Here is a 27,659-nt window from a genome sequence, read left to right on the forward strand (position 1 = left end):
CTGGCGCAAAGTGTCTAACGTGCTCTGCCTGGTGCAAAGTGTATAGGAGGTTCTACCTGGTGCAATGTGTATTAACTGCACTACTGTGTGGTGTAATGCGAATTGCCACTATTATGTTGCCACGCACCTTCCCCACGAAGCAACGCACCTAAATTTTTGCTGCGCGCCTTAGGCGCGCACTGTCCATGCTTTGCCATGTAGGTAGATGAGCACCAAGCATTACAGTATGTACATCATTTTGCCCTCCTAACTTAAAAATGTGCTCTCCCTGTGATCAGTACCCTGCCCTGAAAAGTGAACACTATCATGTGTAGCTGGCACTGCTGGGGGGCATATTGTGTGTAGCTGGCACTGCTGGGTGACATGTCATGTGTAGCTGGCACGGCTGCGGGGCATGTCATGCGTAGCTGGCACTGCTGGGGAGCATATCATGTCTATCTGGCACTGCACATTATGTGTATCTGGCACTATACTGGAGACATTATGTGTATCTGACACTATACTGGAGACATTGTGTGTAAGGAACACTACTGTGGCTGTTATGTGTAAGGGTGCTAATTGTGTGCGTAGAGGGGGTGTGAAAATATATTTACTTATAGTCTAATAATATGAAGTTATGAGGCCATGCCTACTTTTCCAGAGGCCACACCCACTTTTCCTGGAGCCCGCGCGCGCCTTCGGCGCACGCATAGGGGTTGGGTGGGGCGCTTTTATATGTTCTCGCTCAGGGTACTAGTAGGCCTGAAGGCAGCCCTGCTCATAATAAACACGATCGCATCATGGACCTAATTCAGACCTGATCGCTAGGCTGCGTTTTCGTACAGCCTGCGATCAGGTCTGAACTGCGCATGCGTATGCACTGCAATGCGCAGGAGAGTCGGTCTGCAGCGACGGGATGGTGTGAGAAAAGGGATCGCACGGGCGATCGCAAGGTGACTAACAGGAAGAGGCCGTTTGTGGGTGGCAACTGACCGTTTTTAAGGAGTGTCCGGAGAAATGCAGGAGGGACCAGGCATTTGAAGGGAGGGTTTCTGACGTCAGCTCCGGCCCCGATCATCACACTTCTGTTTGTGCAGCTCTCCTGCACATGCGATCGCACCCCTGCACAGCGATTTCCCCCTCCCCCTGTAGGCGGCGACAACCTGATCGCAGGGATGCAAAAAATGCACCCTAGCGATCAGGTCTGAATTAGCCCCCATGTTCCTCTACATCAAATAGGTGGTGGATGTCTGACATCAATGTTCTCAGTATTTACAAGTCCTTGGGTTTCTTTAGGTGAGACACAAATTAATATAATAAATAGTCTAAAAGGAAAATGAATAAATATTTAACACATACAGATGTGTCCACTTACATTTATCCTCCCTGTACGTTAAACAGCCCTTCTAGTTATGCCATGATGTGTCATGACTTGGCAGCGCTGAGCGTCTTTTTGGGCAACTTTTCCATTAAAATGTGTCTTATTCGTAAAGTGATGTGAATAGGAAGTACAAGCAGCTAATGTTAATTAAAATTATATGTGGTGTGTCTATATTCTGTGTGCTACTGTGGCTGTATCTGCATACAAAATGCCATGCTACATATCTGCATTTCATATGCAGATGCAGGTGCAGTCACACACAGAATGTAATATAAAGATAGGAAAGAAAGGTGTCTGAATCTGTGCACAAAGAAAAAAGATTTCTTAAGCTTTACCTTTTATTAATTCATATTAAAATTGTGAAAGTTTGTAGAGAAAGGCAAACAGTGAAAAATAGGTTTAAAATGTAAGAATTGTACAAAAGTTAGAGAAATTGTGAATTCAAAAACCTCTGCTGTCTTCCCTTTAATGTGTCTTTTTTATTATTATTTTGTTGTTTTTCTACCATCCAATAGCTGTATTGGTATTATTGAGGAACCTTCAGTGGTGTATCAATGTGTATTGTCAATTATTTCTATATATATCATCAGGGTCGGACTGGCCCACAGGGGTACCAGAGAAACCTCTGGTAGGCCCCACTGCTGAGTGCCCACTCCTTCCTCTAGGGATCAGGTTCCAGACTATGCACTTGTGTTATACATGTTAGATATATTACACTACACTGCACTAAACTATTGTGTATTTCAAGCCTCTGTGGAGGCGGACCACACCCTTTGTAGGCTGACCACACCCCTAAATATGGGCCCCTATAACTGCATTCCCCCGGTGGGCCCTTCATGTCCCAGTCCGACACTGTATATAATTTCCAATAAGGTCCTCAAGATACGTTGAGTATTTTGAGTAGAATTCCTTATTTATATACCAGGGATATACTCTTACAGCTTAGTAGGATTTTGAGATAACCTTCTGATCCAATCAAGGGTGGAAAGTGGTGCACATTATGTTATATTATATATGTGATGACATTTTAATAATCCCAAATATTGAAGCACCACTAAAGGTTCCTCAATAATACCAACACAGCTATTGGATGGTAGAAAAACAACAAAATAATAATAATAATAATAATAATAATAATAATAATAATAAAAAAGACACATTAAAAGAAAGACAGCAGAGGCTTTTTAATTCACAATTTCTCTAACTTTTGCACAATTCTTATATTTTAGACCTATATTTCGCTGTTTGCCTTTCTCTACAAACATTCACAATTTTATGAATTAATAAAAGGTACATTTTAAGAAATCTTTTTTCCCTTGTGCGCCAGATTCAGACACCTTTCTTTCCTATCTTTATACAATGTACAATAGTCTAAGGCAGCACCTCCTAAGATTTATTTAGATGGGAATATATTGAATTCCATTATAGGGGTGCAGTCCTATTCAATAGAATAAGTCCTGCTGCAATAGAACCTGCCCTCCTTCTTCTTCATTTCAAACAGACACACAGAATATAGGCATGTTGCATATCTGATACAACCTGTCAGAAAGCTCACTGTGCTGCTCAGTGGCTGCTCTCAGGGGTACCTCTGGTCTCTCTGCTACCTAGTTCCCTCCCCATACCCAGTGTCTGCCGTACTGCTGATCACTGCTGATTGGTAAAGGTGGATTTAGGGGTCAGGATGCCCCTAGGCACATTATCGGCCGCACCCCCCCCTTCCCCCACCCACTGCCCTCTTCTTTTCAGGGGCTATTCTGGATGCATTGAGACCACCAAAGCAGCCCAAACCTCACCCCACTACCAGCTTCTGGACCACAATTTGCTGCCCATTGTCCCGCTCCTGTCTGTTGCAAAAGAAAATATAAAAAGAAAGTCGTAATAACAAATAAAAGAATGACCTGGCCTCATCATCCTGGAGTGCCGCCCCCACCTCCACCAGCAAATACCGCCCCTAGGCATGTGCCTCACGTGCCTAGTGGGAAATCCACCACTGCTGATTGGTTAGCCTGGCAGCACCCCCCCACCCAGCAGCTGCAGACATTAAGAGCCGAGGGGGAAATGTAAAAAAAAAAAAAATAGCCCTCACCTTCCCTGAGGAGCCCACGGAGGCTGCAGAGAAGATCCTGTGCCAGGAAACTGAAGTTGCCATGGTCACAGTGTTCTGACCATCGACAATGTTCTGACCATCAATGTCTCTACCAATGGTTTTTTTCTCATTATTTATTTATTTATTTTTAAATGTTTATTTTTTTTAAATAAAATTGTTTTGGATATAGTTTATATAAATGTTCATGAAAAAACTGACAATGTTTGAGCCTTTAAAAAAAGAAAAAATAATTAATTGGTTAATCAGCAGAGTCTGCTTGTGTGTCGTACTCACATAGTGATGCGAATAAGATGCATTTTTGGCATCAAAACGATGCCCAACACTACCGGAGTTGCTCCGGACCTATTAGATCACTCACACCAGGCATCTCCCGCTGCGTGGCATATTGAGGCAAGATGTATGCGGACACATCTGTATACTCAATATATCCTATTATTTTACAGGAAAGAAGTGGCAGAGAAAATGGAAATTCCCATTGAGATGCATTTGGATATGGAGAAAGAACAGGTATATCAGAAAAAGATCTGGAAAGCTTTTCTGATCTCCATCCCATACTCTGCAAGTATTGGGGGAACAGCCACTCTCACTGGCACAGCGCCCAACCTCATCCTTCTTGGACAATTAAAAAGGTGATCTATAATATCCATCATAGAAACGATTAACGTACATGTTATTTGCATTTCTTATGGCTGTGTAATCTGACAAGTATTGTGGTGATACCAACATAATGTCAGTCTGTGTGAGTGTACTGATTTGGTTATATTATATTACCTATACTACATTCCAGAACTACTGTAGTGTTGCCGAGCAATATTTTGCATGTTTTATAAAATTCTTCTTGTTTGAAAGAATCATTGTTTAAAAGCTAATATTTAAATGCTTATTAAACACTAGGGGTCGTATGTAATATCCTGCGAGCTGCAGGCTGTGCGGAAATTCCTTTGAGTCTGCCTGTATTTTTAATGCGGCAATCATTTACAACACAAAGCCAGGTTGGTTTTTCCTTGTAATTGATTACCTCTTTAAAATTCTTCTTCAGGGTCTTATGTCCCCAGCCTACATGACTTGTCTTGTAATAATTTTTGTATTTTCCATGTAATTAATCGTTAATCATTTTAATATTGGGAGGGGTGCATTGTGGTATGATGTCTGACATGAAATCCTGCCACCATAGACCATTTTTCATGTATTGGGCTTGTTAAAAAGTCAGTTTAACACACTAACCAACATGTTTGTTTTCTGTAAAGCTTCTTTCCAGGTTGTGAAGTACTGAACTTTGGTTCCTGGTTTGTCTTCGCATTTCCACTAATGATTTTATTCCTTGTTCTTGGGTGGTTCTGGATCTCAGTCTTGCATGGAGCAATTAACCTTAGGTATGATGTCTACTAAGTGCAGGGTGTTTATTTCTGTTGTTTTGTTTTAATGTTTTAAGTTATCTTTAGTTTTTTAAGCACATTTTGTAGCAATCATAGATAAATGACACTGTTTAATCTTCTTAACGAGGTGATTGCAAACTATGCTGCAATTTTAATTTATAGACTTGTGATCTATATCTGCACTGTACACAAGTATCTTCACAGGCATGATGTCTGGTGTACCTTATCTCAAATAGCTTCATTTTACTAAACATGTCTATATATATTTATGTTATAAGTACAGTAGCTTGCAACTTGCATTTCTAGATTAATGGTCAATTATAGTGGTTCTGTCATCTACACACAGTGGATTGAAACATTATTCATAAGATTGCCATGAATTTCATCCTGGATGTCCAAGCCTAAGTATCTCCAGTAAGGAAAGAGGGACACGTTTGGGATCAACACATGGAGGGCAGAGAGCAGATGGTGTTTCTTCCTTTTATAATGTAAAAAGAAATATGAAGAAGGCATGTAAATGTAAATAATTAATGAAATAGCTTTTTGCTATGGAAGGAGAGTGAAACTGAGCCAGCCAGTGCCATCTCTTGCCTTTACTTTGATAATGACCATCATAATGGCAGCTTCAGGAGATGGCCTAGCAAGCCACTGGTTATGCTATGCTAAACATAGATGGTAGTTATGTAGAAATGTTTGGAGAAAAGAAAGCAAACCACATGGAGAATGGAAATCGTGCAATGAATTGCTCCCTAAAGAAATGGGCAAGCACAATTATTAAAATCAGAAAAATATTATCTCCATAAGAAGTCCAAAGATGATCAAAAGACCTAAGCTACACAAATGTGGCAGTCCACCCAATGCTTTTTGTCAACTGGACTGCATCAGGGGTGAATTTCTAATGAATAAATGCAGTGGAGTTGTCTCTTATTCAAAATGTTGACAGTGTGAATGTCGACAGTCACAATGTCAATACATGCAATTACGGTTAGGCTACAATTAGGGTTATGTCTCAGTTAGGGTTAGCAGGGCATTACTAGGAGTAGTAATAATCATAGGAAACTTTAATCTACCTGATGTAGATAGAGGTAATAATCATGGGAGACTTTAATCTTCCTGATGTAAACTGAGAGGTGTCTGTTGCTAGTTCCACTAGAAGTAGGGACATTTTAAATTCCCTGCAGGGAGCATCCCTCAACCAATTGGTGAGGGAGCCCACTCGGAAAGATGCAATATTAGACTTAATACTTACAAATGGAGACAGAGTATCTGACGTAAAAGTGGGTGAAAACCTGGGATCCAGTGATCATCAAGCAGTATGGTTCAGCATAAAGACAGAGACTGAATCATCCCATACAAAAACAATGGTGTTGGATTTTAGGAAGGCTGACTTTGTAGGGATGGGAAAAAAGTGTAAGCGATTCTTTGGCAGAGTGGAGGACCTTGGAAGCAGTGCAGGAGAGGTGGGAAACATTAAAAAGTGCAGTATTAAAGGCAACAGACCTTTGTATCAAAAGTGTTATGAAAAACACAAGGAAAAGGAAGCCAGTGTGGTTTGCAAAAGAAGTAGCAATTATTGTGAAAGCAAAAACGATGGCTTTAGGAAATATAAGCAGACACAAAATAATGAAGACAAAGAGATATATCTTGTTAGACAGAAGGAGACTAAGAAGGTAATCAAAGGCACAAGCTGAGGAGAAAATGGCCCAGTCAGTGGGTAAAGGAGACAAAACTTTTTTTTTAGGTATATAAGCGAAAAAAGAAAAACAAAAGGCGGAATAATAAAACTAAAGACAGAGACTAGGAGTCTTGTTGAGGGAGACAATGTAATAGCAGATCATCTTAATAATTAGTTTTGCTCAGTATTCACTACTGAAAGAGAGGGGAAGGGGCCACAGTTAAGGGGCCACAGTTAAGTTGCAGAGATATTCAGGAAAATGAAATAAGTACATTTACAGAGGATAAGGTCCTAACAGAACTCTCAAAGCTGAAAATGGACAAATCTATGGGGCCAGTTGGGATACATCCAAGGATACTAAAAAAGCTTAAAGAGGTGGTGTAGCACCACTAACAGAATTATTCAACCAGTCATTAACTACAGGAGTAACTACAGGAGTAATTCCACTGCACAAAAGTGGAAGCAAGGAAGAGTCAGACAGCTACAGACCAGTGAGTCTTACATCAGTAGTACGGAAATTGATGGAAACACTCTTAAAAGAGAGAGTTGTAGATTATCTAAAATCCAGCAATTTACAGGATCCCAAACAGCATGGTTTCACTGGGGGGAGATCATGCCAAATAAACCTTATTGACTTTTTTGACTGTGTGACTAAAGTGATGGATAAAGGTGGAGCTGTGGATATAGCTTATCTAGACTTTAGTAAAACTTTTGACACTGTTCCACATCGCAGACTGCTAAATAAACTCAAAAGTTTGGGATTGGAAACTAAGATTGTTAAATGGATAAGATCTTGGTTGCAGGATAGAAAACATAGAGTTGTAGTAAATGAAGTGCATTCACAGGAGGGAAATGTTACCAGTGGAGTACCCCAGGGATCTGTACTTGGACCAGTGCTTTTCAATATCCTTATTGGTGACATTGCAAATGTCATTAAAGGGAAAGTATGCCGTTTTGCAGTTGACACAAAGCTATGCCACAGGGTAGACACACCAAGAGGGGTAAAAAAATAATTAAGAATCTAAGTAGACTAGATGGTCAAGAGTGTGGTAATTACAGTTTAATGCCAAAAAATGCAAAATCATGCACTTAGGTCTCAAAAGTCCAAAGGCTAAATAGAGTATTAATGGCACTATACTGAAAACTACTGAGGAGGAAAGGGATCTAGGAGTCACTATTTCAGGTGACTTAAAGGCAGGTAAGCAATGTAACAAAGCAATAAAGAAGGCTAGTCAGATGCTTGGCTGCATTGGGAGAGGAAACAGCAGCAGAAAGAAAGAAAAAATAATGCCATTGTAGAGGTCATTGGTACGGCCTCATCTAGAATGTGTTCAGTTCTGGAGACCATATCTTCAAAAGGGTATTAATACATTAGAGACTGTACAAAGAAGGGCAACTAAAATGGTGCATGGCCTACACCACAAAACATATCCAGAAAGACTAAAAAATCTCAATATGTATAGTTTGGAGCAGAGAAGGGAAAGGGGGGACATGATAGAAACTTTCAAATATATCAAGGGTTTCAACAAAGTCCAGGAGGTAAAAACAATAGGACACGAGGACATGCACTGAGACTGGAAGGAGGTACTGTAGGTTCAGGGGAAATTTGAGGAAAAATTACTTCACAGAAAGGGTAGTGGACAAGTGGAATAGCCTCCCATCAGAGGTGGTAGAGGCTAAGACAGTAGAGCACTTTAAACATGCATCGGATAGACATTAGGATATCCTTACAAAGAAATAAGGATCAAATAAGGTTTAAGATAAAAAATATGGTGAAAAAAGGGGCAGACTAGATGGGCCAAGTGGTTCTTATCTTCCGTCAAATTCTATGTTTCTATGTTTCTTTGTAAAGTGGTAGGTGTCTGTTGCAAGTTTCACTAGAAGTAGAGACATTCTGAATTCCTTTCAGGGATCTTCCCTCCAGCAATTAGTGAGGGAACCCAATCATAAAGACATAATATTAGACTTATTACTTACAAATGGTGACAGAATATCCTGTATGACATAAATGTGGGTGAAAACCTGGGATCAAGTGACCATAAAGCAGTATGGTTTAGTATAGAGACAGACTGACTCATCCCATACAAAAACAAAGGTGTTAGATTTTATGAAGGCTGACTATGTAAAGATGAGAAAATGTGTAAGTTTATTTTTTGGTTGGAGGTATTTTTTTGAGTGGAGGAACTTGAAAGAAGTGCGAGAGGTGGGAAAAATTCAAAGTTGCAATACTGAAAGCAACAGACCTTTGTATTAAAAAGGATAGGAAAACGTAGCTAGTGTGGTTTGCGAAAATAATTAGAAAGTATTGTGAAAGCAAAAAGAGATGGTATTTAGGAAATATAGGCAGACTCAGAATAATGAAGACAAAGAGGCATATCTTGATAGACAAAAAGAGGCTAAGAGGGTAATCTGATGTAAAAAAGCACAAGCTGAAGAGAAAATTGCCCAGTCAGTAGGTAAAGGTAGCAAAACTTTTTTCAGGTAAATTAGTCAGAGGAGAAAAACAAAAGGAGGAAAAATAAGACTAAAGCAAATCATCTTAATAATTATTTTTGCTCAGTATTCACTACTGAGAGTGGGGAAGCAGCCAGAGTTAGGTTGCAAGTTGTCACAATCTGGACCTTCATCATGTGTGACCTTTGCTGCCTGTCCAGCAGGCCAGGTTTTCCTGTTGCATTTGTGCCGTGGAGCAGATGCATGGACATCACCATGTTGGATCTTGTTAGGTGACCACATCTCCCCCAGGCAGAGTATTACTTGCCTCAGCTGACTCTGTCAGCCAATCTGTGACCTGCATTTCATACAGTATGTAAACCTATCCTGTTCATTAACTCACTGCCAGTGCAATAAGTCACATTGCTAAATCCTGACTCCTGTTTAACAGCAAGGCTGCAATTCCTAGTGATAGTTCTGTTCCTTAGTACTGCTTGGTTCCCTTTCTGCAAACATAAATGCTACTAAAGTTCTCAGTGCATTTATTCACCTAAGCGTCAGTATTCCAAGCTACAGATATTACCTGTTACCTTTGTCTCTGAAGCCAGTATTGCTTCCAGTTGCACTGCACTAATTACAAGTCTCTCCAGTATTCTTAAGTAACAACTTTGCTGGAATTAACTTCTGAAATCAACAGCCTTGTTTATATGCCTGCATCTTAGTTTTGCTGTGACTCTCTCTAGATTGTGCTTTTTACCTGAGAAATTCATCTAACCTACAGCCTGCTGATTTGAAGTACTTCATACAGATGGAGCCACGCTAGTCGTAGCTCCATCTGTGACTAGGCGCGCCTAGCGCTGAGAGTGTCCCCGTCTGCCTAGGCGCGCACGTCTGCGGCAGAGACACGCCGCATTGACTTGAATGGAGAGCGTCTCTGTCCACGCGCCTAGACAGAGACGCTCTGAATGGAGCATCTCTGTGCACTCCTGGCGTGACAAGGCGGACGGATTGCCTAATCATGCTGGAATGCTCGTTTGTGATGGGGCCACCTCAGATGAGTGCTGCTCCATCTGTAGTTCAGCTATATCTGTTAATTACCAGCTGCATTATCAATACCTTTGAAATAGGGCACCATTTACTTTCTGCGGATCTCCTGAATCTCAGTGTGCACCTTTCAGATTCCTGCAAGCAAGTGATCTATCTGCATTGTGTGCAAGTTTCAGCCAGCTTACTCTGCAGCACTTCAGGTCCCAGCTAGTAAACTCCAGTTACAATCCCAGCCTGTTTAATAAAGCTTCATGCTCTGATCTGCTTGGCAGCACTACTACATCCAGCATTATCCAGTCCCAGCCTAGTATCCTGTGCAGCCAGTCCCATTCCGACACCCAGTCCACCATCCAGTCCCAGTCCATCATCCATTTCCAGTCCAATTTCCAGTCTGCTCTTGCCTTGCTTTGGTTCTAGAATTTTTACCTGTAGCAGCAACATTAAAGATCTCATACAGCTACAACTATATTGCCCAGTGGTCCCAGTTCCAGTGTCCTCAAACAATGGTGAGTCTGACAGATTGTGACACAAGTATATTCCTAAAAATGAGGTAGATACAGGTACAAGTACATTTACAGAGTAGTAACAGAACTGTCAAACTGAAAGTTGATAAATCAGTAGGACTAGATAGGATACATCCAAGTATACTAAAATAGCTTAAAGGAGTGCTGGTAATACCATTAACAGAATTATTTCACCAGTCATTAGCTACAGGAGTAATTACAGAGGACTTGAATAGAGTGAATTTACTCACACTGCACAAAAGTGGAAGCAAGGAAGGGGCAAACAACGACTGACCAGTGAACCTTACATCAGTAGTAGGGAACACTGTTAAAAAAAAGAGTTGTAGAATGTCTCAAATCTAGCAATTTACAGGTTTCCAAACAGCATGGATTTAATGGTGTGGGTCATGTCAAACAAATCATATTGACGTTTTTGACTGGGTGACTAAAGTAATAGATCAAGAGGTAGCCGTATATGTAGCTTATCTTCATAAAAGAAGGAATAATGCCACTGTATAGGTCATTGGTACAGCCTCATCTAGAATACTGTATATAGTTCTGAGAGGCCATATCTTCAGAAAGATATAAATACATTAGAGACTGTACAAAAAAGGGCAACTAAAATGGTGCATGGCCTACATCACAAAACAGATGGAAAAACGAAATAAAGTTATTATGTATAGTTTAGAGCAGAGAATGGAAAAGGGGGACATGATAGAAACATTCAAATACATCAAGGGTTTTTACAAGGTACAGGGGGGAAACATTCTTCAAAGGAAGAGAAGTATTAGAACACAAGGTGATGCGCTGAAACTGGAAGGAGGTAGGTTCAGGGTGAATTTGAGGAAAAATTACTTCACAGAAAGGGTAGTGGACAAATGGAATAGCCTCCCAGCAGAGCCTGGTGGTAAAGGCTAAGACAGTAGAGCAATTTAAACATGATTGGGATATATATAAGGATCTTCTTACAAAGAAATGAGGATAAAACAGGTTGAGGTTATTATAAGGTTAAAAAGGGGGCAGATCAGATGGGCCAAATGGTTCTATTTATATATAATTGCAAATTACTGAAAAGTCAGATGGCCTTATATACAATTCTAAACCAGGCTATGACTACCTAATATTTACATTTGAACTAAAGATTTGCAGAAATACAAGGAAATATCTGTATGTGGATATTCTTGGCAGGGAAAGAGACAACACTGCATATGCTATTACATGCTAGTCATAATCAAAGTAAGAACTGGTGGTGATTTGTGTTGCATGTCTTCTGCTTCTTCTACGACCAGTCTCTCAGCAAAAATCTTATTGATTCTTGCACTGTGTACTCGCTGAATTCTGAGGTAAACCGATAAGGGCTCAGGAGTTGAGGGAACTTCTTAGAGACCGGATGGTGGCTGCAATGGCAAATACCCTTTAGTGGGTAATTACAATAAACAAAATTAACATAATTAGAAACTGCATATTTGTTCATATTTAAAGCAATAAAAATAAATGTATTTTAGTTACTCATTAATATGAGAATATTTTTCATATATTGTATTTATCAGTTGCAAAAGGAAAGAGAAGTCGGACATCAGATCGGATGCAGAAGCTAAAGCCAAGGCAGTAATAATGGAAGATTATAAGAAGCTGGGCCCGATAAAGTGAGTACTGGGATTGCTGTATTGTTTGGAAAGCCAATTATTTTAACAACAATACTTTAAAAGTAAGTTAATTATAACTTCATTATTTACTATAGTTTCTTAGAAAGGCCCTCTGCTAAATGATGCCCACGGATGGCAATGAGTACATGCTCCTGCTTCAGCATGGAAAATACAAATGCAGTGATTTTTCAGTTTTAAACAATGGGGAGGCACAGCAAGAATTACAGTAAACTCAGTCTCATAAACATAAGACTTTCTTAATTTGAAAAGCCACACTTGTGTATCTGTGTAGAAAGTAGCAGCAACAGTTTTTTTTTCTAATTTTGAATGTATATCTGTGTGCATATCTGAGTCCGTATATGAACCACAACAGAGCCTGTTTTGGGAAAATTGTAAAAAAAAAACTGTGGAAGGTACTTTTTACACATATATACAATACAAGTGTGTCCTTTGCTGGAATCTACCCCTAGCTCGTGGTCATGGTAACCATCAGTGATACCATACCACTATGCCAAGAGAGCAATGGAGACAGGTGACTGACACCTGCAGTGACATAGTGATGTCGCTCATTGTCATTTTTTTTATAGTGCTGTGTGTCCCAACTCAATCATGTGCAATGGTGGTTTTCAAAAGCGACACCTGGCAGACAAACAACAGTATGGAACCCATCGGAGACTCAATTAATTACCCTGGGACTGAATACACCACACTGCAACAAGGCGCAGGCAAAAGTAATGCAACTAGTTGTTCACACTCCACTCCACACAGAGGATAAATAAGCAAAGCTACATCTGTATACAGATGGGTCCATATTTATCTTGACCTTTAACAGGATTAACTGAGACTGGCCAGTCGGACTTAATCCCCTGCTGCAATGACTTAATCCCCTGCTGTATTGTTCTCTGTATTGTATTGCAGCTGAGAACAATAGATGAATGGTTTATGCTAATAAATCATGTTGTGCCTAGGCGCAGAAAACTAGTCAAGATAACCGTGGACCCATCTGTACCTTACTGAGTGTAACTCACTTCATTTGGCCCTTTGAAATATTTGGCACCATCTTCCTAATTACCCTTCAGAATTATGACTTGCACATGATATATAGACAGATTGTAACAACCAAAGCTTAGTCTTTGGGGGAGATTCAATTCTTATTCCGCTGGCAGCCACCCGATGGCGACCAAATGGAGCAATTCAATTGTAGCTCTGTTTGGTGTCTGTATCTTGCAGTGACTCCTGGTGTCTGCATTTCAGCTTGCACCCTCTGGGGAGTGGCAAGCTAAAGTGTGCGAAAAATTACCCATTTGGGCACACAGCACTTTGGTCAGGTTTAGCTGCTTTACGCGGCTAAACCCGACACTAATGAGCGCAATCAACATGAAAAAAACAACAACAATTGAATTGCGCCCTGTGATCTCCCATCACTTTAGACAGGAGTTTGGGTGTGCAATACAATTGAATTCCTCCCTGTTTTCTTTGTAGTAGAAATGAGTGCTTGGGTTTTGTTGAAAACTAAGCACACCTGGAACTTTGGGGTTCTGAGATGAACCGAGTCCCTTCTAGGTTCACATTGTGGTCTGGTTGCAGATCTAAAAAAACAAATCTCACGTGTTTTTGATAGCATGTAAGTCCCCACCTTGTGGTATAAGGTGCAATTTCACACTGGAAATGAATGTTATTGATGTTAATAATACTGAATACTAAACAACATGTAAAAATTACATGGATTTTGCTGTTTAAACTAAAACCAAAACTGAACCAAAATGCTTGAGGATGATTTTTCCAAAACCAAACCAAAATCAAAACTTGGAGGTCAGTGCAAATCTCTACTACTTTGAGACCTTGACATTCTAAGTTGTTATTCTGTCTCTCAATCATAATTACTATTTCTCTTTCTTTAGTTTTGCACAGACATCAGTTTTCTTCTTCTTTTGCCTGTTTGCCATCCTTCTGTTTACAAGAGACCCAAAGTTTATCACTGGATGGGCATCGGCATTCAGACCTGGGTAAGACAGTTTTCATACCATAATATTAATTTTATTAATAAACAGTGATCTGTTGTACTAGGGGGCTGATTCAGAGGTACGTAAACCCAATGTTTGTGGGTCCACGAATGTGCAAAATGAGTCCTGCGAGATCACTCCAGTGTCGCCCCCGTTTTGTAGGTGTGCCAAGATCAGGCTGTGTGTCTGTTTACTGCATCATACCTCTCAACATCTTAATGGATGGAAGTGGGACCTTATTGCGCGGCTCTGCAGCCTGCTCCCGAAAAATGGCGTGGCCTATGGCGGAGGGGCCTGGCTTTGTGGGAGAGCTGCAATCACGAGCTATGCCCCCATTTTCATCACTGTGGGTGCATGCCCAGTTCTTCTCTGTTCTGTGAATAGACGCTGTGAGCATGACAGGAACCTCCCAACTGCACCCCCCCACCCCCTAAAAATAAATAAAAAAAATGGGACTGTCCCGCAAAAATCGGGACAGTTGGGAGGTATGCTGCATCCATCTCTGAATCAGATCAAATGTTTTAGTAATGGCACCCATACCTAACTGTCAATGTTCCTGCATAAACACTTTACTTTGTAAAGTGTTACTTTACTTTACTTTGTGTTACTTTACTCTACTTTGTTACTTTGTGTTACTTTACTTTGTTACTTTACTTAAAGTGTTACTTTACTTTGTTAAAAACGTGTGAGCAGGGGCGTAGCCAGAACTTTGTGGGACCCATAGCAACAATTTGAACGGGCCCCCAACATTTTGAAGGGGCCCCCATCCCACTGCTTCTAGAGAGACACTTCTCTGCTGCAGTTGGTAATTTTATGCCCTATAGTAGTTCCCTAGTTCATTTTCTGAACCATAGTAGAGACTTAATGTTATGCCCCATAGTAGTGCCCTAGTTTCTTTTATGAATCATATTAGTGCTTAAGTTCACCATATGTCACATTTCAGAGCTGCCAGTACAAATTATGCTGCATAGTACCCCCAATTCACATTATGATATATAGTGCTCCCCGTTCATATTGTGCCTCATTATTGTGCCCCAGTTCATATTATATAACATTAAAATGCCCTCCAGTTAATTTTATACCACACTTTAATAAGTAGGTCCATAGGCATACCTAGATATATTGCAGGCCCCAAGGAAAAAGTTTGAAAGGACCTCTATGTACCACCCAACATGTAACGTTGACCGAAAAGGTGGGCCCCTATCAGCTCTGGGCCCCATAGCAGCTGCACTCCTTGGACCTATGGTAGCTACGCCCTTGCGTGGGAGTGGGCTGAATTCTGAGTTTTGCAACCAGAAGGGAGCTTACTTATTTGGGGGCATGGTGTGGCAGACGCTTCTGGGGCATGACTATTTTCTCTTCAGGTTTTTCCCTTTTTACTAATCTGCTTTGATGTCAGTAGCTAATTACCTATCATTGCAGCTGTCTCATCAGTTACTAACTGATATAATTAACATACACATTGGAATATATAGTAATTAGTACAACATTGGAATACTATCGAAAGTGTGCAAAGCTCTTATAGGAAACACTGGGACTTACAGAGAATGCAATTACAACATAGAAAATTGGGAGAGAAAGAAGCATAAACATAATAACACACATATTTAGTAATTTGCCAATAATAGCACTGTCCTTACTTGTACTGTTGCAGAGCTACTGTAGTAGACAGGCCAGTTTTCTGTAATAGAGCATTGCAGGCATTCAGGATGTTCAGTTTATGGGCCCTCATCCCAAGTTGATCGCTGGATGACGTTTTTCGCAGCGCAGTGATCAGGTTACTTCTGCACATGCGTATGCACCGCAATGTGCACGCGCGTCGTACGGGTACAAACAGCATCGTTGCTGTGCAAGGCTTCTAGTGATGAATCCATTCGCACAACCGATCGCAAGGAGATTGACAGGAAGAATGTGTTTCTGGGTGTCAACTGACCGTTTTCTGGGAGTGGTAAGGAAAACGCAGGCGTGTCCAGGCGTTTGCAGGGTGGGTATCTGATGTCAGTTCCGGAACCGGACAGGCTGAAGTGATCGCAAGGGCTGAGTAAGTTCAGACCTACTCAGAAACTGCAAAAAACGTTTTCATCCCGCTCGGCTGCACATGCGATCGCACACTTGCGAAGCGAAAATACACTCCCCCGTGGGTGGCGACTATACGTTTGCATGGCTGCAAAAAGTAGCTAGCGAGCGATCAACTCGGAATGACCCCCATGGGTTCTATTTATTATCATTAACATTATCACCTGCTTGACCATCTCTGCTTTGCTTACACCCTGCCATCAGGCTACCTCCCGCTTGCTTGCACCTCATGCCATCTGTCTGTCGCCCCTTCCTACTAGATTGTTAGCTCTTCAGAGCAGGGCCCACTTTCCTCTTGTCAAAACCCTATTCTCGACACATTTCACTCACAGTCCTCTCCTACTCAGCAACCATCTTTACCCGGTTTTTCTCCTGCTGGTAAAGGCTCATCTCTATCTATGGGGGTAATTCCAAGTTGATCGCAGCAGGAAATATTTTAGCAGTTGGGCAAAACCATGTGCATTGCAGGGGGGCAGATATAACATGTGCAGAGAGAGTTAGATTTGGGTGTGGTGAGTTCAATCTGCAATCTAAATTGCAGTGTAAAAATAAAGCAGTCAGTATTTACCCTGCACAGAAACAAAATAACCCACCCAAATCTAACTCTCTCTGCACATGTTATATCTGTCTCCCCTGCAGTGCACATGGTTTTGCCCAACTGCTAAAAAGTTTCCTGCTGCAATCAACTTGGAATTACCCCCCTATGGCCACCAGCTCCTAGTAGTACGATGATCACTCCCTCACTACTTACATCTAAGCTGTATTATGTATTGAGAATTGTGGTGCTCTTTGTTACCTGCACTCTATTTTTGTTATCTATTTACTGTAATGTTAAGTTTTGTCTCCCTGTACTGGACTTTGTAAGGCGCTGCGAAACACTTGTGGCGCCTTATAAATAAAATGTATTAATGATGATAATAATAATAATAATAATAACAACAATTATACAGTATATTACCTCTCTCATAAATGTCAAAAATAGGTATATTTGTTGTTGGCAGGATTACTTCAGTTTGCTTTACTTGACATGTAGATCATTTTCCCTTGGTTATAAATACATTTTGCAAGGCCAATAGCAGGACAGCATTCCTAAAAGCAGGCCAATCCCAGCAGGATCAGCGTTCTGATAAATTGCACCAGCCAGTCAGCTCCTAACTGACATGTTACAGACAATGGGGCAGATGTATTAACCTAGAGAAGGCATAAGGAAGTAATAAACCAGTGATATGTGCATGGTGATAAAGGCACCAGCCAATCAGATCCTAACTGCTAATTTAGATATTGGAGCTGATTGGCTGGTTCATTTATCACCTTGCACATATCACTGCTTTATCACTTCCTTATGCCTTCTCCAGGTTAATACATCTGCCCCTGTGTTTGAAAAATTACAATTAGGAGCCAATTGGCTGGTGCAATTTATCACTCACAGTGAAATATATCACTCATTGATAAATAAGGGCATAAGCCTCTGTTCTAGAGCCTGAGTAATGTAAAGTCATTAATTCTCCGCTGTTTTCATCCATAGATTTACCTCTGATGCAGTCACAGGAATTACCATTGCCATAATTTTATTTTTCTTCCCCTCTGAAAAACCATCGCTGTCATGGTGGTTCGACCTTAAAGGTATATTTTCAGAAACTTGGAGATTTTTCTTCAACATTTATTTTCACATTTGTCAAGATTATTATTAAATGAATAATAATGCCTTATTATATAGGATACAAGCATTGCCTGAAATACATTTGAAGAAAAAGTATGCATTCTAAATGTTATTGCAATGCAACACTTTCAGTAAAACATAGGTGGCAGTAGCTGCTCTATTATTTATCTTCTTTATGAGAAATGTTACGTGGTCTTGTGCTTGTGTTATAATGAAACTGATTGTAAGGAATGATATGGATACAGTAAAAAATGGTCAAAGCTATCTTTCTGCTGTGGATTAATATTACTGTATTAGACATCATATTAAATACCTCAGACAGTGAATTTATTAGATTTGATTTGCCTTGCATGTTAATTTCCAACATGGAGGGACTGATTCAGATGCGGGCACAATGGTCTTTGTGATCTTGTGATCTCCCTCGTAGCATGAGTGTCAGGTCAGCCACTGAGTTTGAGACAGGTCAGACTCACTCAGGCTGTGTGGCTGCCTGATCTCCATCAATGTATTAATGTTTATGCTGCTAAACAGTACGTCATCTAACAGATACGCAAATGCCCCACTAGACATTAGCATATTGTAGCGATCCAAGAGAGATTGCAACTGCAATGGCAGCTGCTTCCATATCTGAATCTCACCTGTAGTGTACCCAAAGTAATCACATTACCAGACCCGTTCTAAGCATCACAACTTGAGAAATTGGGTTTCATTTTGCTCATTTTTGCTTGCAACTCCAAAGGGTGTGAGAAAAAGTTTAAGCCTTGTTTCCAGACCCAAACACAAAAGAAAGAACCCGGCGCTAATATAAAAAACTCAAGCTAACCTTTATTACTGGTATATTACCACACCTCAATTGATAAGCAGCAGTGAGATAATGACTTGGGGTTATTACAAGTCAAACATGAACACCTGAAAATACCTGGTGTATGTACTAGAAACACTAAAACAACTTTTCTCCTGCGCTATAAATGCAGGGTATGGCAAGAATTCAACCAATTTCAATAATTTAAATAATATATTTTAATAAAAAAATTATAATTGACCTGTCACAATACAATAAAAATCATACATATCAAGACTGATATAAAAAAAGTCTCTGTATTTTCTTACCACTTCATATTTAATTCCCCTATGAAGGTGGATCCCAAATAATGTGTGCACACAAAAAAGTATATAAAAAAATGTAATAACAAGTCATAGGCTAAAAGTACTTTTATAGTCCATGATCTTTAGCACGGAGCTGTAGTAACATCAAATGAATGGTAGTTCCCAATATGGATTACTTGTATGTACGTTAACACAGTTCCTTGGTATTTTGCCTGTATTAATAATATCATCACAATGTATACTGTAATACTCCGCTCCAAGCTGGAGCCTTACGTGTAGCTTCCACAAGGCAATTCAAGTAATGTGAGAGGCTGGTTCTGGCTGCGGGATCCGGCACTCTGCTGGCGCCTGTAGTTTGCAAATCTCCCGTCCTCAATGCGCTGTGAGTCACGTCCTCTGACACCGTGCTGCATGTACCTGTGAACGGTCTCTCTCCTGGCGGCTCCTAATGAACTTGAAGACGGTAAGGCTGATTCCAATGTGGGGGTCCAATATACGTACTGACGCATTTCGCTCCTTTAAAGGTGCTTTTTCAAAGAATAATTATTGAAATTGTTTCCATACCCAGCCACTGATGTGGCCTGCAGCGCAGTTTGCCAGTGGAGGCAAACTGCGCAGGTACAATCAATGCGGTTGCATCGCCGATGGATGTGACTGCAATGCGATTGACAGCGGCAGGCATTCGTGGGGTGGCAATGCAGCGTTGGGGTGGGGGGCTGAACGGGCCAAATTGGGGGGTGCTAGGACCGTTTTTGGGGTCGCTGCGTGACGTCACACGCAGCCACTCTGATTAAAAAAATAGTAGCCGACCACCTGACAGCGTAGCCGACCTGCGCTGCCAGGGGTCAATCTTAGGAGGTGTCCTCACACATGCTGGGTGGCCTTGCCCTGTGCTAGGCGGCCCCCAGCATGTGAGGAGATGGACACAGATCTGGCTGTGTATGGAGCAATCTGCATCCATCCCTGGATGAGCTCTTTGATCCATACCACAGGACTTGTAATAGAATTACTTTGAGAAAACTACATGCGGAAAAATAACATGTGGGGCAACTTGCAAATAAATGAATTGCCCCCAATACTTGCATTCCTCTGTAAATCAATTACAAGGCAGAATTAGCCTGACCCCCCAGGCCCCTCCCCCCCCCCCCCAGGAATCATCTTCAACAAACGTTCATTGTTTTATAACTCAATCTTTTTCTGTTAAACTTGTATATGTAATTGTTAGAGAATCTATAGCTGACAGCATGAATATTCCTTTCTGCAGCCCCCAACACAGAAAATAAACCACTGTTATCATGGAAGAAAGCTCAGGATACTGTACCCTGGAGTATTATTCTATTGCTGGGAGGAGGATTCGCCATGGCAAAGGGCTGTGAGGTGAGGAGATATGATGTACTGCAGCTGCATAAAGAATGCATACTGGGGTCTTTGGGCCAGATTCATGTTTATATGTCAAGCACAAAAGCAAGCAACTGGGCAAACCCATGTTGCACTGCATGTGGGGCAGATGTAACATGTGCAGAGAGACTTAGATTTGGGTGCGGTGTGTTCAAGCTGAAATCTAAATTGTAGTGTAAAAATAAAATACTCAATGCTGAGATTACTGGGTTTGTGAGGCAGTGGGCGGGGCCACGATGATGCGAATTGCATAATCGCACCCTCCCCCGACCGCTACTAAGGACAGCAGCATGGAAAATGCGGGCAGGTGGCACTGACTGGAAGACTTGCCCACTCTTCTGGAATCCGGGAGTGCCATACGATTTTCAGGAGCCTCCCGGTCGTTCCGGGAGAGTAGACACGTATGTATATATTTGCTCCTCTTGCACGGCATCATAATTTGTCCCAGACACAATGTACTAAGGCAAAAAAGGTAAAAGGAGTGGCACCTTTAACTCTTCCCTCCATGTTTGCCTCAGCGCTCAGTCGTGCAAGATGTGGGAGGGGCATGAAACTATGGCGTGTCTACTTAGTAAGTACATAGTAACGAGATTAACACGCGGCGTATGTGCCATCTAAACTAAAAACAAAAAAGAACAAAGCAATGGTAGTACATTTTTTGGATTTGTTTCCATCACCAATTAATGGTACTTGAATCCAGGTTCTATAGCCAAGGAATAGATTTTTGCAAAGGATCTTTTTTGCTTATAGGAGTCTACCTGGCACGAGGACTGGTAATTTTTCTCCCATTTGCATTGCTAACATTATTTTCAATCATTCTTGATATGGGATGTGGTCAGAATCCTGACAGTCAGTATCCCGAAAGCCAGAATATTAATAGCGGGATCCTGATGGTCAGAATCCCAATGGATCCCAGAGGCAAGTACTGTCCTTGGGGTTAGGGTTAGACACTAAGGGGATAGTTATGGTTAGACTGCGGGTGTGGGGGAGGTTAGGGTTAGGCTACAGAGGTGGTAGAGTTTAGGGTTAGGTAGTATGAGCGGATGGTTAGGGTTAGGCTGTGGGAGGGGGAAATTAGAATTAGGCTGCAGGAGGGGGAGGTTAGGCACTAGGGGTAGGGTTAGGCTGCGGGGATGGGGAGGTTAGGGTTAGGCTGTGGGAGGGTTAGGCACTAGGGGGAGAGATAGGGTTAGACTGCAGGTGTGGGGGCGGTTAGGGTTAGGCTGCATGAGGGGGACAGTTAGGGTTAGACTACAGGAGGGAGAGATTAGGGTTACACTACGGGAGGGAGAGATTAGGGTTAGGTTGCAATGGTTAGGATTTGACTGCAGGAGAGAGGGTTGGGTTTAGAATTAGGGATATGGTAAAAATACTTTCCGTAATCCATCTAATTCCACTGCTCCCTGCATCTCCAACCTCCTTTCCCTTCATACTCCCTCCCGCCCACTACGGTCGGCCGATGACCACCACCTCTCCTCTACCCTGGTCACTTCCCATGCACGAGTTCAAGATTTTGCCCGTGCAGCACCCCTTTAGTGGAACAAGCTCCCCCGCTCCATTAGAATCTCCCCGACCTTGCAAAGCTTCAAACGGGCACTGATAACCCACCTATTTATCAAAGCGTACCCTACCGATGCATAACGTAGTCCTTAGGCTGCTCCACCATCCCCCTGCCCCATGCCTTGAACATCTCTGCTTTGCCTGCATACTGCCATCAGGCCTCCTCCTGCTTGCTTGCACCTCATGTCATCTGTCTGTCGCCCCTCCCACTAGATTGTTAGCTCTTCAGAGCAGGGCCCTCTTTCCTCTTGTTGTCTAAGCCCTCTTCTCGACACATTTCACTCAGCGACCATCTTTACCTGCTTTTTCTCCTACTGGTATAGGCTCCTCTCTATCTATGGCCGCCAGCCCCAAGTAGTATAATGATTACTCCCTCGCTACTTACATCTAAGCTGTATTATGTTTTGAGAATTGTGGTGCTCTTTGTTACCTGTACTCTATTTTTGTTATTTTTTTACTGTTATGCTAAGTTTTGTCTCCCTGTACTGTCCTTTGTTCGGCGCTGCGAAACACTTGTGGCGCCCTATAAATAAAATGTAATAATAATAAGGATTTTGTCCATCAGGATCCAGCTATAGGTATTCTGTCAGGATCTTGACTGCAAGGATTTTGTACCCAACTCCTTGATACATTATCTCCTCTTTGCAAACCCCTTTAGAACAGTGACCATTTCTCTTAAAGCGATACTGTACCATATAAGTCTGAATATTTAAAAGTGTCCCGCATATAGCTGCTTAACTACTGGCCTGGCAAGTGCCTTATCTGATCTGGTCGCCCATGATGCGACCAGTATACAGTGTGTGCGGCTGCAGGGAAGAGAAACTTCCCGCATCTGCAGCTCTAAGAGGGACCAGAAGGTTCATCTGCCTCCCTGCACCCTCTCCCCATTTTCTGCTGTGCTGCCGATCACTGCTGATTGGTCAGCATGGCAAGACCCCCACCCAGCGGCTGCAGACAATAGCAGCCGCAGGGGAGGTGTAAATTGCCCCCCCCCCCCCCCCCCCGCCAAGTTTGTACTTGTTGGCTGCACAGCTGTTACAATGAAAGCCGCAATGGTCGCAATGTTTCCGATGTTCCAATGGTTCCGACTGATGTTCTGATGTTTGAGAAAAAAACGTTTTTTACAAATATATAAAAAAAAAAAAAACTTTTGTTTTAAATAAAATCAGTTTGGATAAGTTTAAATACAGTACATGCCAAGTAAGCGATTTCCCCTTTAATAAAACATCTGCGTTCAGCCGGCATCCCGCATACCCGCCGAACTTGGGGTGTCATTACATCTGGCACATGTTCTCCTCTTAATTCACTCCTAAAAATCTGACCATTTCTGAGTGGTTTTTGGAAAAAAAAAGTCAGTAAAGTACTTAAAGGGGGTAATTCCAAGTTGATCGCAGCAGGATTTTTAATAGCAATTGGGCAAAACCATGTGCACTGCAGGGGGGGCAGATATAACATGTGCAGAAAGAGTTAGATTTGGGTGGGTTATATTGTTTCTGTGCAGGGTAAATACTGGCTGCTTTATTTTTACACTGCAAATTAGATTGCAGATTGAACACACCACACCCAAATCTAACTCTCTCTGCACATGTTATATCTGCCTCCCCTGCACTGCACATGGTTTTGCCCAGTTGCTATCAAAAATCCTGCTGCGATCAACTTGGAATTACCCCAAAATACTTTTTTTTTATCTACTGTATAGCTTTTATTATTGTCTAAAGTTTCAATATATTATATTAAAATTTGTCATATATTTTATACACAGAAAGTCAGTTATACTTTTTATACCACCAAAGTGCTGTTCTCTTTAGTTTATTTTTGATTGTTAAATTTGCACATCTCTGAAGGATAAAATAGGAGACATACCACACCTCCATACAGTTGCTGGTTTATTTCATATTTGTAGCACCTGTGAGATTATCTTAATCTGAAGTGTATGCACAAGGCCGTAACTAGTATTGTGCGAGCAGTGCTGTAGCACAGAGCGCAGGGCTTTGGGGGCGGTACTGTCACTGTCTCATGGCCCATACTTCTAGCTAGCAGGGTGTCTGTAACAGCATCCTGCAGCCAGTATTGCTGCTGCAGAGCCACTTGGAGAGTCCTTTGGTTGCTCCAGACATGCGCACTGCAGCCTGTACAGACTCCCAGTCAGGGCCATAACTAGTGTGGTGTGGACGGTGCTTGGAACAGAGTGCATTTGCCCTGTGAGCGCAAACAGCTACATCCACCCATTATCATAGGTGAAACTACGGGTGGTGCGGGTGTTCACCGGACAACTAGTGGTGGGATGACTAGAAGTGGAGATTTAAACCATAAACTGTACTTCAGCTTCTACTATACACAGGAGTAAGGCAGCCTGATGCATTGCAGGACCCAGTGTGTGACAGCTACTGGATGGCTTAAATGTAACTGCTGCTCTACCATGCTGTTGGCACACAGCACACACATACACTAGGCATCCCCTCTATAGTATAGTTAGTATATCCCCCTGGTCACACACAGCATGCCAGTCATTCCGCTGCACACGCTAAACATTCACATTCCGGTGCTACTCCAACTTCAAAATCATTACTGGGCAACAGCAAAACATCCTGACCAACCAGTAGCCGCTGTGCGTTCCAGTCAACTGCTATTACCATAACTACAGCAGCCGGAACATCCGTCATGTAATGGTTGCCAAGGGACACAGATACCGGTTCTTTTAGTACTATTCCCAAAAGATTCTAAGTTCTTCTATTTGTTGCCATCATTCTACTCAGCCCCGATGCCTGTGCGCGACCTGAGCCATAATATAAGTGGTATTTCCTGATACAGTCACAATGTAATAGTATGTGTATGGTTCTGCAACTGCACTAATTATACTTTCCAGCATGTCCTTCTAACGAATGTCTGCCAGGGCGTGCTACGACTTCTAGTTTCACAACGTCTGCTAAGTCTAATATTGCATGTACTGTATCTGTACTCATACTTCTACAAACTATAGTTATCTGTTCTTTGTGTATAAGTATTAATACCTCTTGTAAATGATGTGTTCCTGATAGATAACTGCATAACTCACAGCACAGTGGTAGAATCCTGTTACAAACAAAATATGTCACAGCATGGCTTTGTGGAGCTCATATAGGATACTTCTAATCAAGACTGGAGATGTATGAGATGAAGGAATGAGGAGGAGGAGTAGGAATGATGATTAATAAGGAGCAGTGATGATGAGTAGGAGGAATGATGAGGAATGAGGAGGAAGAATGATGAGAAGTAATGAGGTAGAGGGGCTCTACTTTTGCGCAATGTGTATAAGGGACTCTGCTGTCGGGTGAATGGTGTAATGTGGATAATGGACACTACTTTGTAGTCAGGTGTAACGTGTATAAGGGACTCTGCTGTGCAGTGTAATGTGAATAAGGGACACTACTGTGCAGTGTAATGTGAATAAGGGACACTACTGTGCGGTATAAAGTGAGTAAGAGACACTACTGTTTGGTGTAATGTGAAGCTCGCTGCCTAGGTGTCATTCTTGATTCTGAACTGTCCTTTGTTCCCCACATTCAATCTGTCTCAAAATCATTTTACATACATCTAAGAAACATATCCAAAATACAACCATATCTTACACAAGACACAGCAAAAACTGTAATCCATGCTCTCATTATCTCCCGCATTGATTATTGCAAAAGTCTCCCTACCGGTCTTACCAAGAAAAGACTCTCGCCACTACAATCCATTTTGAATGCAGCTGCAAGGCTAATCTTCCTAGTAGCAAGACGTTCATTGTCTGCAGATCCGCTCTGTCAGTCCCTCCATTGGTTGCCCATATTCTACCTTATTCAATACAAAATAAAGCTATTAACTAAATTACACCTCTTCGCTTATTTCAAAATATCTCCCAACTCAACCTTTCCGCTCTGCACAAGATCTGCGTCTTTTATCTGCACTGATTACTCGCTTACATTTACATTTCACTGCTAGTCGGGATTCCGGCGTCAGCATTGTGACTGCCGACTAGCAGTATTTTAACTAGTTACCCTATTGATAGTGCCTACCCTTGTGTATTCTTCCTAATTCCTTATAGATTGTAAACTTGCGAGCAGAAGCCTTCCTACTGCTATGTCTGTCTGTTATTACTCAGTTTGTGTTACCACTGTTGTCTCCAATTGTAAAGCACAACAGAATATGCTGGGCTATACAAGAAACTATAAATAAATAAATACTATGCTGTGGCCACGATCCTTCCCCACAAAGTTACGACCCTGTTTCTAATATGGGGGAGAGGAGGGCACCAATTCTCTTTCTGTCACAGGGCACCTAAGTGTTTAGTTAGGGCACTACTCTCAGTGCTGTACTTCCCAGCACTGGTATCCAGCCCCATGGGTGTGATGTCATGACATTGTTTGGTCAGGGGACGTGGCCAGCACGGGACGCAGTGCCATCCTATTACAGTGCTGTGTGTGCATTCCTCTCACTTGTAACAAAATCTTTGCTCAGTTTTTCTTAGCAGGGCTGCTTTATATGTTATAAACAAATGTTACATATGGCACCACTCTGCTCCAAGATGGGAGTACCTTAGTGCAGACAGCATAGGGGTCTATGTACTATGCCTTAGAGAGAGATATAATGTAGAGGGAGATAAAGCATCAGCCAATCAGCTCCTAGCTGCCATGTTACAGGCTATGTTTCAAAAATGACAGGAGTTGATTGGCTGATACTTTATCTTGTTCCAGTCCACTTATCTCTATCTAAGGCTTAGTACGTAGACCTCATAATCTTGACAAATGATTTGTTCAGATGTAACAAAGTCTTCTACCAGGCATCACAATGTCTTTATTTATCTTCTTCCAGGTGTCTGGTTTATCCACATGGATAGGAAGCCGTTTACAGCCCCTGGAGGGTATCCCACCAGCACTTGCTGTCTTCCTCATTACTGTACTGATTGCCTCCTTCACAGAGTTCGCTAGTAACACAGCCACCATCATTGTGTTCCTTCCTGTTTTATCTGAGCTGGTAAGAAGGAGGCTAAATCTCCTTAAAAGTAACTATGAAATAAGGAAAGGAGATTGATATCTTTCTGAGAGCTCCATAATTGGGCAATGATATCCTATATTCTCTATGGCAAATCCATCAAACAAGATATACACCACTCGCTACAGGGGATGGACGACCCCCCACACACCTTCCCCCTGTACTGTGTTATGGATATTTACATTGACTGTAGAATAAAAGTTGTCCCACTCTGCCTTTCAGGCTATCCGTCTCAGGGTGAACCCACTGTATTTAATGATTCCTGGTACCGTTGGCTGCTCATATGCGTTCATGTTACCGGTGTCCACTCCTCCAAACTCTATAGCATTTTCTACTGGAGATTTGATGGTGAAAGACATGGTAGGTACCAAAATGATAACCTTCACATGACAGCACATGTGCTCGGGATGGGGGCAGGCCAAGTGTATGGAATTGCTAGGCTACGGGACTGTACAAGACCTATATTCTCATATAAAGTTACATCCAAACACAGAGAAGGAATGGTGGGGCCCAATGCAGAGCTGAACAGAAGTCGGACACAATTTCAACCACATTGCACAAAAAAATGTCTGAGTTGTATGCAGATATGAGGCGGCACCACCATATGCTTGATTTCATAACCGCCATAATTATCATCCCAATACTTAGTGCAAGAGATCTGTTTGAAAACAACCTTTTTTGCTGGAGAATGAAGT

At 41.8% G+C, this 27,659-nt stretch overlaps 1 protein-coding gene across 2 annotated transcripts in view; it reads left to right on the plus strand.

Moving 5' to 3' along the window:
- SLC13A3 (solute carrier family 13 member 3) overlaps positions 1 to 27,659 on the plus strand; it is a 48,982-nt gene that overhangs the window by 19,113 nt on the left and 2,210 nt on the right. The window contains exons 4-11 of one of the 2 annotated variants that reach the window (XM_063963519.1): positions 3,911 to 4,096; positions 4,715 to 4,840; positions 12,052 to 12,147; positions 14,049 to 14,153; positions 17,752 to 17,849; positions 20,258 to 20,370; positions 26,785 to 26,946; positions 27,187 to 27,324. In XM_063963519.1, the coding sequence (XP_063819589.1) occupies positions 3,911 to 4,096; positions 4,715 to 4,840; positions 12,052 to 12,147; positions 14,049 to 14,153; positions 17,752 to 17,849; positions 20,258 to 20,370; positions 26,785 to 26,946; positions 27,187 to 27,324 (1,024 nt within the window). The remainder of the gene's footprint in view (positions 1 to 3,910; positions 4,097 to 4,714; positions 4,841 to 12,051; positions 12,148 to 14,048; positions 14,154 to 17,751; positions 17,850 to 20,257; positions 20,371 to 26,784; positions 26,947 to 27,186; positions 27,325 to 27,659) is intronic. The other variant, XM_063963520.1, reaches the window with a different exon arrangement.

Source organism: Pseudophryne corroboree, chromosome 3, assembly GCF_028390025.1.
Source record: "Pseudophryne corroboree isolate aPseCor3 chromosome 3, aPseCor3.hap2, whole genome shotgun sequence".
Lineage (NCBI taxonomy): Eukaryota > Metazoa > Chordata > Amphibia > Anura > Myobatrachidae > Pseudophryne > Pseudophryne corroboree.